This window comes from Panthera pardus, unplaced genomic scaffold (genome assembly GCF_024362965.1).
Source record: "Panthera pardus isolate Hobbes unplaced genomic scaffold, ASM2436296v1 HiC_scaffold_24, whole genome shotgun sequence".
In the NCBI taxonomy this organism is placed as follows: Eukaryota; Metazoa; Chordata; class Mammalia; order Carnivora; family Felidae; genus Panthera; species Panthera pardus.
In genome coordinates, this window is record NW_026526810.1 from 9,927,850 (window position 1) to 9,948,113 (window position 20,264).

At 42.5% G+C, this 20,264-nt stretch overlaps 1 protein-coding gene across 2 annotated transcripts in view; it reads right to left on the minus strand.

Annotated features, from left to right (window-relative positions):
- IGF1R (insulin like growth factor 1 receptor) overlaps positions 1-20,264 on the minus strand; it is a 300,234-nt gene that overhangs the window by 157,044 nt on the left and 122,926 nt on the right. The window contains exon 1 of one of the 2 annotated variants that reach the window (XM_053888755.1): positions 3,066-3,185. The exons of the other annotated variant lie outside the window; for it this stretch is intronic. Within the exon in view, the coding sequence (XP_053744730.1) occupies positions 3,066-3,132 (67 nt within the window). The 5' untranslated portion in view covers positions 3,133-3,185. Of the gene's footprint in view, positions 1-3,065; positions 3,186-20,264 lie in introns of those variants that run through there. 2 annotated transcript variants of the gene reach the window in all.

Sequence of the window (20,264 nt, forward strand, 5' to 3'; positions counted from 1 at the left end):
AGATACATCTTCTCTGCCGTGGACTGTGGCCACTGCCTCCTCCTACCGGTCTCTGTACTTCTGTCTGTGTCCCACCGTCTATTCTTAACTCAGTAGCTGGCGTATCACGGCCCATGTCCCTTCTCTGCTCGGAACCCTGTCAGCTCCTGTCAGAGTCAAAGCCAAGGTCCTTACCATGGCTCCTTGCCCCAACTAACCTGCTGCAGCACCATGGCCCTCTGGCCTCCTTGCTTTCCTGTGCCCCTTCTTCTAGGTCTCTGCCCATGTGCTATCCTACTAGAGACCTCTTCTGAGCACCCCATGCAAAAGAGCACTCCAGCCCCAGCACAGCCCAACCCCCGCCTGCCATCCCCACTTTCACAAAAGTTCCATGAAGGAGAGACCTTGTTTTGCCCACCACTCTATCCCACACCGGCATTTGGCCCAGGGCAGTTGCTCAGTAAGTACACTTGTAGAGTGAATAAATGGCCCTTGATCTCGAACCCCAAGACCTTTCTCACCTGGGCACCCCTCCATCTCGTGCTCGTCTTCTACCCCTACCCATGTCTTCTGGCTTTGGTCTCAAAGCAACTGTACCCTCCTCAGAAATGCCTCCTCCAAGAGCCCGGCCCAAAGTCCCTGCTCCCCCCCAACCCCCCCCCCCCCCCCACCCCAACCAGTTCTTCCATTGCTATCTGATGCTGTTACTTGTTTGCTTGTTTACTGTCTGGTTCTGTCACTAGGATGCTTCTATCCAAGTAGGGATCTGGCTTCGTCCATCTCTGTGCCCCCAGTGGCTACCACAGCGTCAACGATGCACTTGACCCATCTTTCTGAATGGATGGTGGTAGGTATACTGACGTTCATTAAAAACTAACAGCACGGATCCAGGGGAGGGGTGGAGAGGGTTCTTTCTGTCCTGCCCCAGTGTTTCAGTGAAACACCCTGGGCACCTGGAAACACCCCACCTACTGATCAGCTCTCTGTGGTGGCCGGTGCAAGCACTCAGGCTCTGGAGATGGCTTGTGCACAGAGGAAAACAAATCTAAGTTACTAAATAACAGCCCAACATCTGTCACCACAGATGCGCAACTCTGCACAGCCAACGATCCCTGCGTGGTGCTACCTGTCCAAATACAGGGTGACAGGTTTCCCTTCTCCCTGAGCGGGCTTTAGAGCAGTCATCACAGCTGCCTGGGAGACGGCCACTCAAAAACAGGCTACAACCACAGCCCGGGGGCCAGCGCCAAGTTCCCGACGCCTCGGACGTGTTTCCTACCCAGCAAGGACATCAGGTGACTTCCCTGAAGAGGAAAAACTACCCTCAAGGCCACTGAGAAAGCAGGTGTGATGCTTAATGGTGCTGCTGTCGTGACTGTGGGGAAAGCCAGGAGCCACAGATCGTGACTGTGGGCACAGCGGCTCTGCCCCAGCACAAGGGAGGGGGCAGGGCTGTGAAGAATGCGGGGGACGTCTCAGTCACCCCAGAGAAAAAGTGGAAGCAAACTCACCCACCCAAGACACTCCAGGACTGTGGCTTTGAGAGACAGGTCCCCTCTCGGGACTCCAACAGGATTCGTAAGTGAGAGTGTTCAAACAAATCCAGTGTGAACACACATTCCGCAAACATTTACTGAAGCTTTGGTAACTGACGCTCTGTCTAGGTGCTTAGGAGACAATCGTAAGGAAAACAAGAAAGATAAGATACCTGCCCTTGTTATGCTCATCAGTGTGTGTGTGTGTGTGTGTGTGTGTGTGGCCAGGGTTGGGGGTGGTAAGGGGAGACAGAGAGAGAAAATATACAAAAGACCTAATTATTGAGTAAGTAAGATTGTATGTTAGAACATAAGTGGGGAAATCCAGATTGAAATCACCAGTTACCAGTGATGAGATCCCAGCAGCTAAGACCACGGAAGTGAAGACATACCAGAGAAGTTATACTATTTGATGGACAAAAGTGTGCACATTACAACGTAAATTGCAGGATCACGCTATCTGTGTCCCTTCTGTTCCCCCAAGGATTCTCAGCTGAAGAGGGGTGCCTGGCACAGGTCAGAAATTCAGCACACTTTTACTGAAGAAGTGAAATGCTTGCCCAGCAAGGTCCTGCTTCCACAATATCCCTGGCAGGTGACTCTCTGGATAGGACTGGAATTTTTCCAAAGGTGAGCAGCTGGGGCTTTTACAACAAATCCCAAGCAAAACCACCTCCCCTCCCCCCCATACACACATTCTCCTCCAGGCACCTTTACAGTACTCCTGACCCGCTGAGGGTCACAAAGGTCTACTCGAATCAGCCAGCACACTCCGTGATCCCGCCCTTGCAAGCACAGCACCTAACATGATGCCTGGTCACAGAGTTCACATCTCCTGTTGGCCACTCTCCTACAGAGACACCTCCCCCTGTGCTCGGCATGCTCATGGAGCAGGGCCGTGCTGAGCACTGATCCAGCTGCTGGGATACCCAATGGAGCACAGCCTGTCCATGGGGCAGCAAACTTGAGAGGTGCAGTATCTTCAGTATTTTAGATATTCCAGAAGTACCTTATAAACCTCAATGCCGAGCTGGTTGTTTTATTTGCCAAAAGTAATTTAAGTAGGTGCTTTGTATTATTTAGGGAGAAAATGTGGACAATACAAAGAAAGGGGTTACCCCAAATATCTGGCATGTTCCATCTGGAAGAAACGGTTATAAGAAATAGCATATGTAAAATGTGCTTCTTAAAGTTTCTTCATTAATTGAAGAAACACATAATGCTAACATAATAATCTGTATATCATTAAATATCTAAGTTACTAATATATGTTCATATGTTTTTTAAGACGTAAAATACACGATTATTTAACCAAGCCTAGAGGACAAAGTAAAAATATGGCGGTACGTGAGTTAAAGGGAGTTTCAATGAGTCCTCCCCTTCCCACTGTCTTTCACCTGCTTTTCTAAACTTTGGTTAAATATAAACTTACCTTATAGCTATTCCCTAAATAATTTACAACTGCTATCATATTCAGTTTTTTTTCCCACTTACTTTATCTGTGGACTTGAGGGTTAAGTGTTATTACTTTTCACATAATTTAGTGCTTACCCGTCAGCAGATCCAGATTCTTCCTTAAGCTGACCCACAGTGAGGTTAAGGTCAAGGAAAGATTCATGACTTCTGGTCCAAACTGATAGCAACACGAACATATAAACAGTCAGGTCGTGGCTTGGAAGGGAAGGGAGAAGGTCAAAGATTACACAGTACGTCGTATACTGACGTCTATAAAACAAGGTTGAACACTCAGGGTTGACGTGGTGAGGGGTCAAGAGGAGGGGGGAGTCTTGCTTCAAGGACATACTAAAACCATCTCCTGATGAGAGTTTGTAGTCAATCAAGATCACTTGGTGTTGTAAGGGTCTCCCAGACAACTGTAAATGAAGGGCTCTGAAATTATTCCATTGTGAAACCCATGACTGATTTTGTCACAAATGACAGCAAATGTTAGTAGAGAAGTTTGTGGTCACTGTATGTGAAGGACAGGGTTTGTGTATGTGTGTTGGAGAACATTCCTTGGGAAACGGAACTTTTCAGAGACACATCAGAATGCCTCTGGTCTAATGGAGCCGGTCTGTTTACTGATTGATTTCCAAGACCGTTTTGTAAATAAAAACAGTAACCGGCCCATCCTGGAGAACCATTAGGCTGTTAACAGAGCTGTGTGGGAGGTATGGCCTTTGCCCTCTATCTCTGCTCTTTCCCTCCTCACACATAATCAATCTGAGCACCACCGCAGATAACATCTGCTCTCCGATACAGAATGTATCCTATATACCCATCCATTTTTAGGGAAAATCGTCTCAGACAGCTGGCATGAAATCAATGTCCACCTGAAAAGTACCTCTGAGAGCCATCTAATAAAATCCAAAACTACGGCCATGAATCCAAAACTACAGAAGTCCAGGTTGGTTTCTCTAAATAAGCCAGAGAGAAATATTCGGTGTGTGACATTTTATAAACCCACAGCTGTTGAACGACGTCTTTCGGTTACAAAGCTGAACCCAGGGGAGACTGGCATTTTCACAAGAGCATTTCTTTTCTGGACGGGAATGCATAGGATGCTTGTCATAGCCATTACCTAAGTACTGAGACTGGGTAATTAACTCACCATTGTGCACCTCGCTCAGTTCAGAAACCAAACTTTTACACCTGAAATCACCTTCCTTTCATGACCTTTCGCAGAAGTGAAGCTATTTAAAATCCTAGCAAAAAAATAAACATGCACGTTTTTCTGAACACTCCAGACTTATGGGTTCCAAAGATTCAAGGGTGTCCCCTCATTAGGATAGAGTTACATCTTTGCTGAAATAAAAGTTCTTAATGTAGCCTTTTGTGGGGCACCTGGGTGGCTCGGTCGGTTAAGCGTCCGACTTTGGCTCAGGTCGTGATCTAACCGCTCATGAGTTGGAGCCCTGCGTCAGGCTGTGTGCTGACGGCTCAGAGCCTGGAACCTGCTTCAGATTCTGTGTCCCCCTCCCTCTCTGCCCCTCCCCTGCTCATGCTCTGTCTCTCGCTCTCTCTCTCAAAAATAAAGGAACATTAAAAAAATTTTTTTAAATATAGCCTTTGCCTACAGATCTCTGGATGTAAATTGTAGACTGATGTTAATGCAGTGGAAGAGTTTCGAGGCAGGGATATTTCCTTCATAAAATATTATGCATCAGAAGATGCATTCGAAGCTCTAAATATTTAGCGAAGGATAATCTGACATATTTACTAATATTTCCATCAAAAACAACGACATCTAAACTGTCATTTCAACAGTCTAGCTTCTTATGTTTTAGCATAGAGGAATACTGGTTTACGGTCTCTTTTCTTTTTTAAAAAGAAACGTGTAGTGACGGCCGCCGAAATCGGGAGTAACTTGAGCCTGTGACTTGAAAATCACAACTCAGCCCTATTCCTATAGTGATAAGAGTAACAGAAGCTTGTGATTCCTATAAGCTGGCTTCCCATAAGCCCTGAAACACTATAAGGCTTCCATTTTCATGACAAACGTTTGAAAATGCTGTTAAAATGGGATTCGTTTATTGACAACACAGGATTTTTTAAAGTACTCGTTTTCCTCTCCTAAAAGGAAGACGTTTTTGCTGTGTTAATGTTCACATCTGTCAGTGACTGACAACTGGATCTGTTGAGTAAACATTTATTCTTTTCGACAAAGAAACTTCACGTAACGTTAAACTCTTAATGGAATTTTAGGATGGAGTGCAAGGGAATTTGGAGTGACTTCACAAACAATAATATCTAATAGCACACACACACCCTGAAGGTTCTCTTCCAGTGGCCCCGGGGAACAGGCCAGCCTTTGTATCAGCATGGAACAGACAGGCTAGAGCTTTTCAGGAAGAAAAAAAAATCAATACAGCGATATACAATGGTAGACAAAGCTACACGTGTTTACAGAGTTTTAGCACATAGAAACATCCGGTTCAAAAGCCTGTTGAACTTGGATCGGTTTTGGGACTCTCACAGGAAGCAACCCCTGACAAAATATCAACTCTTATGGAACAAGAAAAAAATTCTTTTGTTTAGACACAGACTATCAGTACAAAATATTCAAAACCTTTCTTGAAAGAAAAAGTAAATTCAAGGAAATATCTAATCACTAAGAGGAATGATGACTGTTTAAAACTTGGGCCTTGGGAGTTTGGCCTTGCACCTGTCTCCACCAAAGGAGATTAAAAAAAAAAGACTGAGTTATAGTGTAAAATACACACACACACACACACACACACACACACACACACACACACACATATATATATATGAAAGAGCCCATAATCTGCACCAGCCATAATGATCTTGGTATGGTAACCTGGGTAATATCTACCCACCAGAATTTAGCTTTTGATGAAAATGGTCACACATTGATAGCTTTTGCTTTAAAAGCCTCTTTCCAAACAAACAGACATCAAATCAAAATGCACATTTTAAAATTAGAAAGGTTTTGCCAACTTGTCTTCCATATTTCCAAAGACTGAATCTCACTCAGAAATCTCACTTGTGGATGCTCCTGTCTCTAAGATATGTGACAAGATCTCATAAATGCTCAGTTCGTATAATGATGGGTATTTGTGTGGGTACCAGGCACCTTCTCTTCTCCCTGACACTAAGCAGCTACCATGTGAAGGCTTAGATTTTACCTTCAATACATTTATACTCATTTGGAGTCTGCCAATTAAACACTCTTTTGAATCAGTAAATAAATGCGGGAGGCCGATGCTGACAGAAGAGAGCCATCCGCCATTCACACCTTAAACCTAAATGTTAGGAAGGCAATCTGATTCAAGTGTTCTACAGAAAGGGAATGGGGGGGGGGGGCAAAGTAACCTTAAACCCCGAGCCACTCTACCAACCCTTTCTACTTCACTCCCTGCTAGATGAGGATCTAAGTCTAGATTAGGTACTGGGAGTATTAGAGCAGATTTTCTACTCTGCCAACGTCCCTCTTTTCCTTCTTCTGCTTCTCCCCCTCCGAACTATCCCACTGAAACTTTCTATTTGTGTTTGTGTAAAATAGCAGGAACCTGCAATGTGCTATGCTACCTTCTCTTTGTGCACCATTTCCATGCAACACAATAAATTACTGTGCATTATTATTAACCATATCGCATGTGCCTGTGAATTTTAACTCATTCTGGCACTATAATTCTGTTTACTAAGATACACCCAGCCTTTCCCCGTCACACAACATTTTCTTCAACTTACAAACTAAAATGGGATCAGATATAATATGTGGTCTTCTGTGACTTGGCTTCTTTCACTTGGCATATTGTTTCCAAGATTCACCCATACGTTTTACTTTTCATCAGATGGCAAAAGGATCTTGTCCATCTGTGATACTAGGACTTTGGGTTGGAAAACTGTCCTGTTTCAGACCACAAGTGGTTACATGGTAGGTGGTCACAGACAGGGATGTTAATCTGTTTGAATAGTTCACTAATCTTCTTGGCTTCGTGCTTTTACGAGTAAAATTTAACACTAAAAAAAAGTAAACCTCCTAGCAAGTTTAATAGTCAATAATAATGAATTAAAATACATTGTTAGAGGAAAAGACACAAAACAAGTTAGTTGTTGCTTCTTTAAGTCTTTTGAGATACCAGAGTAACATTTGTTGCATTTGATAAACAACATAACAGCTTATAACAAAAGCAACCACACCCAGAAGGCCTTCCTGGCACCATAAGAATATGATTTAAGGACTAAAAGAATGTGTTGTAACGTTATTAGTCAACAGATCATTAGGCATTAAGTAATTTCTAATCAAGAACCCATCATCATTGAACCATCTGAATGTGAACTTGCTGCTACAAAACTTTCACAAAAGTTCTGGAAAAAGCTTCAGTCTAATGAAGGCTGAGGAATGGTTTTACTTTGCATGCAGTCAGAGTTAACTGACTAGGGGACATCAAAAAATATAAAAAAGAAGGGGCGCCTGGGTGGCTCAGTTGGTTAAGCATCCGACTTCAGCTGAAGTCATGATCTCACGGATCTTGAGTTTCAGCCCCACGTCAGGCTCTGTGTTGACAGCTCAGAGCCTGGAGCCTGCTTCAGAGTCTGTGTCTCCCTCTCTCTCTGCCCCTCCCCTGTTCACGCTCTCTCTCTCTCTCTCAAAAATAAATAAGCATTAAAAATATATAAAAAAAGAAAATAAGGGGTGTCTGACTGGCTCAGTCAGTAGAGCACATGACTCTTAATCCCATGGTCATGAATTCAAGCCCCACCTGGGCGTGGAGACTGCTTTAAAAAAAGGGAGGGGGGTGCTGTAAAAAAAAAAAAAAAGAAAGAAAAGAAAATGATTCTTTTTCTTCATGTTTACCAATATCCTTTTCTGCTTTTAAGCGTTACAAAGTAAGTGAGTTGAATACACATACTTAGGGAAGTAAGTGAAAACTCCATCATTTGATTAGCCTGACTACATAATTCAACAAGGAATGAAAAAAAAATAGGTTTTATATGATGGTAGGAGTTTTATATTTGGGTTTAATGCTGCTAAATAGTTTTTTCTCCTTACCTCTGCAAGGGGAAGAAGTTAACGCTTCTCCGCTTTTATATACGCCCTCATGGCCCAAGACAGAAAGGTCCTACAGGGGGAAGAGTCCAGGGAGACTAGAGGCTTTGCTGGCCCGATGAAAACAGTAAGGCCCAGAGGCTCCAGACTCCAGGACCAGCCTTCTTCCCAGGTCTCTGGACTCTGCCACGCTGTTCCACCCCCTGCACCACGGCCCCTTTGCAAGGTGCAAAATGGATTTGAGACAAGCTTCCTCAGATATGCTTCCCGTGTCGGGATGCCTTCTATGCAGGTCTGTCAAGGCCTATGGAGAGGTGTCACCTTGAAGGACAGAGGGAGAAATGATCCTTGAGGCTCCTTCTCATGCTTCTTTTAAACAAAAGGACTGATGACCTTTCTAGGCAAGGACACAGCTCACCCACGTGCCCCCTTCGCTTTATATCTTTCACCCCCTGGTACCCAGGCCCACAGCACTGCACCACACATGATGCTCCAAGATGCCGAATCTGCTGGGCCACCTGGAACCCCAACCAGGCACGATGCCCCCTGCACTGCCGAAGCTTTCTGCTTCTGTCACCTGTCCCAGCGCCTGCCCCAACCCAGGTGGAACACAGCCACCTGTTCTGTCACAGAGCCTCCTCAGGGGGCAAAGTCTCAGAACGCAAGCCACAGAAACTCAACAGTTAATACGCATTCCCTCTGGCTAAGTCACAGATATTAAATGTTGGCAGATGGAGTATACCCAAAGCAAATCGGGGCTATTTTCAGTGTCTGAACTTTCTTTTTCCTCTGGGCCCCAGGAGCCCCTACTCTGACCATCTCCCTCCAGAACCACCTCTTCCCCCCCCCCCCCCCCCCCGCCCCACAAAGCAGACAACACTCCTAGGGCATGAAAGAGCCCCGGGGTTACCCACCCTGGTCACAGGATTTAAGAACACATGCCCTGTAGAGCCTGGTTTATTTGTTCTTTATTAAACTGTAAGATCACCATCCAATTTGTAAAGCCCCTCCTCCATATTAAAGGTTCAATGGCATCATTTTAGAGGCCCACTTCAAAAGTCACAGTTGCATGTAAATTACATTTGAGAAACATGTCACCTTCTTTGTAAGGCATGGAATTGTTAATATTCAAATGGGAGAACAAGGCCTTCTCCAAGGAGAGGACTAGAAGTCAGGAGCAGGGAGGTGGTGGGCAGAGGAAGGGGGGAACAGATGTCAATCACAGAATCTGGAATTGTGACATCTGGTTTCCTGAGAAATACACTATATATACATAATGAAAATGATCATGGTATAGATTAAGATTATGGTTTTCTGCCTTAAAAAAAAAAAAAAAAAGTCTGGCCAGCCAACATCGACCTTATCACCCCCATGGTTCCAAGTGGAAAAAAGCATCACAGACGCAATTGTACAGCCTAGAACAATGCGTTCTTGTAAACAGCGCGAGGGTTTTTTTTTTTTCTCTCAAAGATAAATAAAGAAGGCATAACCTAGAAATAATACAACTACTTACGCACAACGAAAAAAGTTGGCAGTCGTGATCAGAGGTAGCCTTAAGGGTTTGCTTGTTTGTCTTTCCATTTTACAGAAAGGTAAATGAATAGGAAAGTGACCTGGAAAAAGTAAGCTATAAGCTCACGTGTTCACCTTGATCGCTGCCGCGGTCTTCCTTCCGAAATGTAGAAGGCAAAAAGCAAGCAAGCAAGGAGCCACTGTAAGACTAATTTCTAAGTTAAGAGCTAGAAAAAAATATTTAACTGATTACTGAGCACAAAAATTCTTTAATTGCTTTAATCAACTCAACTGCTAGCAGTAACTGCTAAGAAACCACAGACCATAAACACGAAGCCTACTGCCTTGACCTGAACCTTGAAGATATCAAGCCAGAAAAGGGGAAAGGGGGAGAGAGAAAATGAGTCTTCTGCAAAGATTACTGGGGCTGCTTCCGTCCAGCCCCCACCCGGAGCTGGATGGCCTACCTACCGGAGTGCAGGGAAAAGGACAGTCCCTCCCCACCCTCCCCAAGCTGTCAGGGCTCCCTGCCACGGGAGCATCCTCAGGGAGCCCCGGGTGAGGCCGCGCAGTAAACAAACGGTTTGCAGAGTTACACAAACTGCAAAGCCGACATCATTAGGTACATGCAACCAGGGAGAAGATGTCTCTGCAGAGGGAGACCTGTGTTAGATAAATACCTGAGAAATCCTTTAATGGCAGGGACATACATTACGTGTAAGCACACACTAGCACCTCCGAGGAAAAGCACGTAGAGTGTGACAGGGCCCAGAGAACAGGAAGAGAGACCATGATGTGGAAGACAATGGAACTTCCCTCTGACCTTTCACTGGCCCCAGCTCCTGACTCAGGGACTGTCCCTCCAGGAAAAATGCCTGTGCCTCCGCATCTAACATCTTCCAGGTCCTCAACATTCCTCTGAACCCTGGGATGAGAGCAGCCACGGAATCCACGCCGGTGGGCACGTTCCTTTCTGATTTTGGAAGTGGCACACAATCTGATGGTTTCAGATTAAGATGTGTCCATTCGGAGGGGGGATCAAACATTTGTTCCGCACAAAGCCCCTCGATGCAGCAAGGGTGTGGGCAGGCCACCCCAGCATTCTTCACTAATGTATAGCCATCACCAATCCCATTACCAAAAAGAAAACACCTCGGAAGGAAAAAAAAATACCCTAGCCATCAGCGGACTGTGACCTGAGGATACAGAGGCTAATCTGTCATGAAGCCCAGTGTGCAAACTGAGAACCCCACTGTCCCTCACAAAGATGCAGCCCTGAGAATCATTCCTGTTTTTCTTTGGCCTCCTTCTGGCCTCATCAAATTACATGTTCTCGCGCCACAAATGGCCTCCAGGCACATGTACAAAAAAGTACATGGAGCCTATTCAAAAAGCAGAGATATGCCCTTACCAGAGAGTACTAGCTGAGTATTCTAATTCTTTCCTCCTGAGCTGAGCATACCAGATGTACCTGGGGTAAAGGTGAGTGGTCATCTTTTTCAGGATCAACAGATAGAGTGCATTTGATATCTACCCTCTAAGGGTTCAAGGGTTCCACTAAAGGTGTGTGTGGGCGGTGGGGAGGGGGGGGAACACTTAACTATATAAGCTTTGAATTTGGATTGTGAAAGGCAAACCTTTCTAGCCATTTTGCATTTGCTCATACTCCTTCACCTTCTCTTGGATTTAGTCAACCTGAAAATTTCACAATTTTGAGGTGGGTGGTTTTGGGAGCAATAGTATTTGCATTTGTTTGAGGGTGTTTTATTTGGGAGCACCAAGGGGGCACTTTCTACCCAAGCCATGTCAGGTCAGCAAGGAGTGGTGAGGACAGTGACTTAATTCTGCCCTGCAAGCCAGACAGATGAAGGAAAGGACAGAAAATGGGAGACAGACCTGTGTATCCACATCAAGCTGGAGTCCCCTTGCTGAGGAGCTGGGACAAGGAAACCCTACGCAGGTCCCTCCACCCCCAGGTCTCATGACCACGTACTAACGGGTGCTGACGGATCCCGGGCACTCTTGTGGATATTTAAACCACACTGCAGGCTTGGGGAATGTCATCAACAACCAGAAATAGTGCCATTTCAATCCAGAACCCAGGCTCTGAGCAACCCTCAAGTGGGTGAGAAAGGTAAGGAATGCTCCAGGCAGGATCAGTTCTCCATGACTTAGGAAAAGATTAGGATGGCAACAAAAGCAGGGAGAGGGGTCACATTTCAGAAGTGACTCTCACAGCCCATCTCTCAGACCTCCGATGATGCAGGCACTTGCTTGATCATCTGGTGACTGAGGAAATGGCCTGGTTCCTGGCCGGAGAACAACGTCCTTCCCCAAACCATTCTAAACTGGCCCTAGGAGTGGATATATACACACAAATCTGGATTATTTTTCCCCAACACAAATAAGAGAGAGGGCTTTTTTTTTTTTTTTTTACCGTATTAAAAAGGGGCGCCTGGGTGGCTCAGTCAGTTAAGCATCCAACTTTGGCTCAGGTTATGATCTCAGGGTCCATGAGTTCGAGCTCTGTGTCGGGCTCTCTGCTGACAGCTCAGACCCTGGAGACTGCTTCAGATTCTGTGTCTCCCTCTCTATCTGACCCTCCCCCACTCATGTTCTGTCTCTCTCCATCTCTCAGAAATGAATAAACATTAAAAAAATTTAAAAAAAATAGTCGCCATGGAGATCACCCATGTTCTCAGGTCCCACACACTAAGACCAAGGTGCTTCCCTTCAGTGAGCACCTTTCTTTCAAGATCTGTTCAGAAAGGTTGAGAGGTATAAAAAAGATGTTTAACTCTATGGCTAACAAACCATAGAGTAAGAACTATTTGCAACAATGATAATTATTCTCAGTCTTGTCAGATGAGCCAAGGAAACCATGTTGCACCTTCAAGATGCCCTCACCTGGCTCTGTTCTCCTGGCCTTAAACTGGTGTTACCTGGACAGGGCTGCAATGAACAAGACCTCGAGTTAGGTGACGTGCTAAAAAATCTAACACTCATCCATACACCTCAGCAACATGCTTCGGATGCCTGCTTAAGGAGGCTGTACTTGCGAGGCCTACAAGTGCTTGGGATTTCTGGGGCAACCCTGGACCATGCACAGTGACCGAAGAGTAAGAGAACTAGGGTAAATTGAAAAACCAGCCATGATTAGATTAGGCAGCCAACCCACACGTCAGTACACCCAGCCCAGCGACTGATCACGGAGGTGCGCTTTATTTGAAGGAAACCCAATGCCCAGATTCCAGATTTACCATAAAGATCCATTATTGGCCATCTCATATGGTCAGATCTCCTGCCTCTTTCCCTTCCTGCCTGGGGCACAGATCATGCCAGCAGAAGGGAAATCAACACAGGTTGCTGAATGTTAACGTTAATAGTATAACGTAGCAGGCTAGACTGCTTTACTCACATTATCTAATTCAATCCTCAAAATACGTCGAAAGGCATTTATTTATTCCCATAGTACTGACGAGGACTCCAGTCAAGCTCTGTAAAAGCCCTTGGAGCTACAAAGTCTGTTGGATCCCAAACCCCTATAGGACTGATTAACACCATCTCCTATAATTAGTATCCAAATGTACAATTTGCCACCCTTTTCCCGTAAGGACATTATTTTGAACTCTGGACTACCTAGCACTGAAATCTGTGACTATACTCTAGTTGTGCTATTACCTGATGTTCCCAAATTCAGGGCACACACACAACTTTCATGTGCTACCGTGGAATAGGAAACTGTAACATCTGACAGAAAGAAGGATGAAGAAACTCACAGTTCAAAAAGAATCTCCAAGTACCTGCCTGGGTACATTCAATTCTTGCTACAAAGTAGATATACAGTGTACTGTTTCCAAAAACAGCCTTTACATAAGAAAATTAGATTCAGTTCCTTGTAACAAGATGTCATGCTGATGAGTTGGAGGTTAATTACCAGAAGACAGTAACCAATCAAGGCAAATTTCAGTTGTAAAACTGGGTTTTAAGATTGTAATCATAAAATTACAAGCTACTAGGAACTAGGAACTACTTACCCTGTTTAACTGCTTGCCCCTTTCCAAACACACACACACACACACACACACACACACACACACACACACACACACGTGTGTGTGTGTGCGTGTATTCTTTTCAGTTTAATCCAAGTCATCGAAAAACTAGACACATTATAACTTTCAGTTTCAAATGGTAAATGTTTAGAATTATAAAAACTCAGATAAGGACGTCTATACATTAGACCCAGAACTACAGCAGGGGATTAAGTATGAGTGAAACTAGTGTAAAAAGCTCAACAACATCATTAGTATTTTGGCCAATTCTGATCACCTAGGTTGGTACCTCATCCTGACACTGTTCTTTCTAGAAGTAAAAGGAAAAAAGAAAAGATGGTCACATATTCTATACTCCCAAATGGAGCAGGATTCCCCTAGGTCTCTTCTGTTTACTGCAATGAGAAGAATGCCAGATCTCTGCACCATGTATAAACTAGTCCCCAAGGTGGAGAAAAACTTTTTATACCTAAAAACTGAATTTAAATGCCATACTGTTTGTGACAGACTAATCACAAAGTGTATGTGCACACAGTATGTAAATAACTTCTATCTTAGGAGGAAGGCAGGAGTTTGAGAGAGAGAGAGGTTTAAATATATATAAGCTTTGTTTTTAATGTTTTTATTTATTTTTGAGGCAGAGAGAGACAGAGCATGAGCAGGGGAGGGGCAGAGAGAGAGGGAGACACAGAATCTGAAGCAGGCTCCAGGCTCTGAGCTGCAAGCACAGAGCCCGACGCGGGACTCAAACTCACAGACCACGAGATCATGACCTGAACTGAAGTCGGACACTTAACTGACTGAGCCACCCAGGCGCCCCTATATAAGCTGACTTTGTGACAAAAGCACTTTCGGGGAAATAGCAACAGTATGCTCCACAAAATTCACCAAGTGGTTCCTCATAAAAACAACAGGAGTTTACATCACCTGAACATACAGGAACTTCTTTAGACTAGATTAAAATTAAATGCCATCACAGGGTGGTAAGGCAGTTGTTGGTACTATCCAGTACAGGAAAAAGTTTTGAAACAGAACTATATCTTTAAGAAACAGAAGGTTGCATTTCAGCTTAAAGTTAAAAAAAACAAACAAACAAACATGGAAACCCTTCTTAACATCATGAACAAGGCAAGAAGTTTCCTATCACTGCATTTATTCAGCTACTGCAATAAGGCAAGAAAAGGAAAAAAAGATTGGAAAGAAAGAAATAAAACTGTCCTTATTTGCAGATGGCATTGTTTATGCATAAAATCCTAAGAAATTCAGGGGTGCCTGGGTGGTTCAGTCGGTTGAGCATCCGACCTCAGCTCAGGTCATGATCTTATGGTTTGTGGGTTCGAGCCCCGCATCGGGCTCTGTGCTGACAGCTTGGAGCCTGGAACCTGCTTTGGATTCTGTGTCCCCCTCTCTCTGCCCCTCCCCCACTCAAGCTCTGTCTCTCTCTGTCAAAAATAAACATTAAAAAAAATTTTTTTTAAATCCTAAGAAATTATCCCAAAAAACTAGTGAGTTCAACAAGTTGTATCTTCATATACTAGCAATGAACAACAACAACAACAACAACAACAACAACAACAACAAACTAAATACTTAGGTATTAACTCCAACAAACATATACAGGACACATATGTTGAAAACTACAAAATGCTCATGAAAGAATTCGAAGACAAACTAAAAGAAGCAGAGAGGCACCATATTCAAAGAATAAAAGGTTCAACCTCCTCAAGATATCAACTCTCCCTGCACAACTTATATACAGATTTACTGCCATTCCTAAGCAAAATGCAAGTGTGGTATTTTTAAAAAAAATTTTTTTTATGTTTATTTGTTTTTGAGAGACAGAGAAAGACAGAGTACAAGTGGGGGGGGGGGGGGCAGAGAGAGAACGAGATACAGAATTTGAAGCACGCTCCAGGCTCTGAGCCGTCAGCATAGAGCCCAATGTGGGGCTCGAACCCACAAACCGTGAGATCATGAGCTGAGCTGAGCTGAAGTCTAGCGCTTAACCGACTGAGCCACCCAGGTGCCCTGCCAGTGTGGTATTTTAAAACGCAGACATGTTTATTCAAAAATTTACACTGAAAGACAAAGGACTATAATAGTTAAAACAATTCTGAAAAAGAAGAATGAAGTGGGAGGAATCAGTTTACCTGATTTCAAAATTTACTACTCAGTTACACTAACGAAAACTGTGTGAAACAGCAGATCAACGGAATAGACACACACAAATTTAGGTATGACTAATTTTTGACACAGGTGCCAAAGCGATTCAATGTAGGAATGAGAGCTTTAACTAAAAATGACGCCGAAGTAGACAACCCCAGGCAAACACAAAAACAAAAACACTTCAACCTAAGTCTTATGCCTAATAAAAAAATTAACTCAAAATGGCTCATGGACTTAAATAGAAAACATAACGCTATAAATCTTTTCGGAAAAAAAAATAAAAGAAAATCTTTGGGGGCTAGCACTAGGGAGAGTTCTTAGGCTAGACATCAAAAGCATACACCATAAAAGGAAAACTGATAAAATTTCCAATTTAAATAAATAAAACTTAAACAAAATTCAATAAAACTTAAAACTTTTGCTTCGCACAAGACTTTATTAAAAAGATGAAAAGACTAGCTACAGACTGGGAGAACATGTTTATAAAACATATATCCAACAAAGGACTAGTCTCTGCAATGAAAGAGCACTGAAAATTCAACATTAAAAAAAACAACACAACCAGAAAATCAGCAAAAGACACGAATAGGTGCTTCACCAATGAGGATATACAGAGAGCAAATAAACACCTGCAAACGTGTTCAACATCATCAGCCATCAGGGAAATGCAAATTAAAACCACGATGAGGTATCAGTCCATATCTATCAGAATAGGCTAAAATAAAAAACAGTGATGATACCAAATGCTGGCAAGGATGTGGAGAAGGTGGGTCATTCACACATTGCTGGTAGTTATGTAAAATGGAAAATAGTTTGGCAATTTCTTAAAAAATTAAATATGCATCTAGTATATTACCTAGCAATTGCACTCCTGGGCACCTTCCCCCGAGAAATAAAAACTGACATTCGTGCAAAAACCTATACATGAATGTTTATAGCAACTTTTTTTTTAACAGCCAAAAACTGGAAATAATCCAGATGCTCTTCATGGGATGAACAGTTAAATAAACAGTGGTAAATCCTTACTATGGAATACTATTCAGGAATAAAAAGGAACATATAACAGCCTGGATGAATCTGGAAAATTAGGCTGAAGGGGGAAAAAGCCAATCCCCAAAGTTACATATTATAATTCCATTTAAAGAACATACTTAAAATGACAACATTTTAGAGATGGAGAGGAGAATACTTGTAACCAGGGTTAAGGAGGGAGCGGGGCGGGGGAGGGAAGTGGAGTAGCTATAAAAGGGCAATAGGAGATATCCTTGTATGAGGAAAACGTTCTGTATTTTGGTTGTACCCATGTCAATATCCTGCTTGTGATGCTGTAACACAGTTTCACAAAATATTACTATTGGAGAAAGTGTGCACGGGAGCTCTCTGTGTTATTTCTTCTAATCACATGTGAATCTGCAATTATCTCAAAATAAAAAAAAAATTTAATGTAAAAAGTCTTTCAACAAATAAGTTAACTTGCAATCACCCAGCAGCCTAGGCAGACAAACGGCTTCTTGCAAATCACATCATTTCCTGATTGATGTAGGCCGTCCAGATGTAAAACATATTCTGTCCACGCATTACCACTTCATCAAGAAGTCACAGCTCCAAAGAGGTTAATTTTTAAGCCTCTATTTAGAAATCCCATCTTTAAGCTAAATTGCATTTGTAGCAAAAGGACCATTTCAGTTATAATAGTTTAGGATTATATATTATGAAAACAATAAACTAAAGGGGTAGCTCAAAAAACAAGCAATCACAGTAGTTAGCACAAAAGAATTTTTGAGCCGATTATTGAGCAACTTTCTGAAGAAACAAGACTATTTTAAACTAAAAGAATGCATACCCAAGACATGTTTATGGCAGGGTTATTTGTAATACTAAAAAACTGAAAACAATCTAACTGCCTAATTTGGAATGATTAAAGAAATTTTGCCCATCATTCTAGCATTATGCAATGGTTAAAAATAACAAGGTAGATCCATATGGACTGATAGTGAATAAATAATAATTAAGGTAAGTTATTAAGCTGAAAAAAGGTATAGAACAATGCAAAAGAATGATCCCATTAACACTATGTAGTTTAAAACTACAGATTCGAATATGTGCATACATGATGTAAATGAGGGAATGTTTTCAAAGTTATTTGTGATAAAGACTTGAAGGGGAAAGGGATGGTGAATTGGATGGGTGAAGGAGGAATGGCTTTATGCTAAAGACAATGAAAAAGGTATTCTTGGGTCCCCTGGGTGGCTCAGTTGGTTAAGTATCAGACTTTGGCTCAGGTCAAGATCTCATAGTTTGTGAGTTGAAGCCCTGAGTTGGGCTCTGCACTGACAGTGCGGAGCCTGCCTGGGATTTTTTCTCTCTCCCTCTGTCTCTGCCCCTCCCCTACTTGATCTCTCTCTCTCTCTCTCTCTCTCTCTCTGTCTGTCTCAAAATAAATAAACTCTAAAAAAATATATTCTTATTGTAAGAAAAAAAACAAACCCAATCAATCACAACACATAAAAATTTAGATGTCTATCAACTCTAATTAAAATAAGATATGTTAAGGGGCAACTGGGTGGCTCAGTTGGTTAAGTGTCCGACTTCGGCTCAAGTCATGATCTCACAGCTCGTGGGTTCAAGCCCTGCATTGGACTCTCTGCTGACAGCTCAGAGCCTGGAGCCTGCTTCAGATTGTGTGTCTCCCTCCCTCTCTGCCCCTCCCCCACTTGTGCACTGTCTCTCTCTCAAATACAAACAAACATTTAAAAACATTAAAAAAAAATAAGATGTATTTTCCACATAATTCAACTGAGTTAAAAAAAAAAAAAGTTACTTCCTTTCATATCATCCCCAAAAGCACAGATTCAGGTTTTAATCCAAATCTGTCACTGAATTGTTCCTTCTTTAAAAAAAATTTTTAAATGTTTTATTTATTTGAGAGAGAGACACACAGAATCCGAAGCAGGTTCCAGGCTCCCAGCTGTCAGCACAGAGCCTGATGCGGGGCTCGAACTCACGAGCTGTGAGATCATGACCCAAGCCAAAGTCAGTCGCCCAACCAACTGAACCACCCAGGGACCCCTGAATTGTTCCTTTTTAAAAAGTGAGTAGATCAGGGGCTCTCAAACTCCAGTCTTTCCAGGAATCCTGTGTTTTAACAGGAAAGTTATTTGCTCCCATAGATTTGAAACATGCGGGCTAAAGCAGACACAGGAAGGGAATATAGTGATCAACCTTTCATTTGGCTAGTGCATGAAAAGATGCTCTGCGCATTTCAGAGTTTGAGAAATTCTGAACTTGACCCCCTTGCCTTTGCAATATCCCAAAGTTGTCCATATTATCCATCAAGTTGACAAAGACAGGCAAGGGACCCAACATGGCCTGTGTACCTGGCACAATGAGAGCACGGGGCACTCTTCCCGAGGCACTCTTCCACAGATAAGGCACACGTGACGTGCATATGCAAATAGGAGCTGTAAAATCTGCAAGGTATGCAAAATTCCAAGTGGTTTAAATATTTGCTCCACAATCTTGTTTATACTATTAATTTACCAACACAGATTAAAAGCGATTAACTCATCATTTTAATTCAGAAAGGATTTGATAAACAGTAAAAATACAGCCACGTACTACCTTACAAAAGTTCAATGAAGTAAATCTAAGCTGAAAACCGAGAAACTGGGTTCCCACATGTTATACGCAGAGTCTGTACCAGTTATTTGGTAGTTCTCCATAAAAGGTAAAAATCTTCTAATGGATTGAAGTATAATCTGAAGTGGAACATTAGTAATTTTCAGGGGACATTTAGTTCTAGCGAAAGTGATCAGACTAGCCCCCTACATACCAACCCCGATTTATTCCTTTTTTCCCAAAAATTTAAAAATGTGTCTCACCAGATGAATCTTCAAGATAAACTTTAGAATCACTTTATCAAAGTCCAAACAAATTGTAGAAGCAGGAAAATTGTTTTTAAATTATAAATCCATTTGGGAAAGAGTGACATTGGTAATCGTCTAGCTTTCCATCCCGGAAAAATGACATTTAATTTTATTTGAATCTTCTTTCCTGTATTTATCAGTAAGATACTGTACATTTTCCATAAATACGTCCTGCACATTTCCTATTAGAGTTATTCCTTGTTATCTAGATTATATAATTAAAAAGAAACGCAGGGTTATTAATTCCAAATATATTAAGCAATTCAATTAAGTTATCCATCTGAACCTTAAGGGGATCCTTCAGGAGCTAACCTGCCTGAATGAATTGTGAGGAATGATTTGTAATTAGCATGTTAATTTCACCTGTAAATAGGAAATTATGAAACTCTTCAAGGTACTTAAAAGAGTTCTATCACGTAGGCTCCATATTCACCTTACAGTCTTATTTACTGGATTAATTTACACTATCCAGAATTATTAAATCTGATAATACATTGCAGAAACACCTAGAATAGTGTCTGACACACCAAGATAGATATTCAGTAAATATGAATGTTTTGCTGCTGTGACGTAG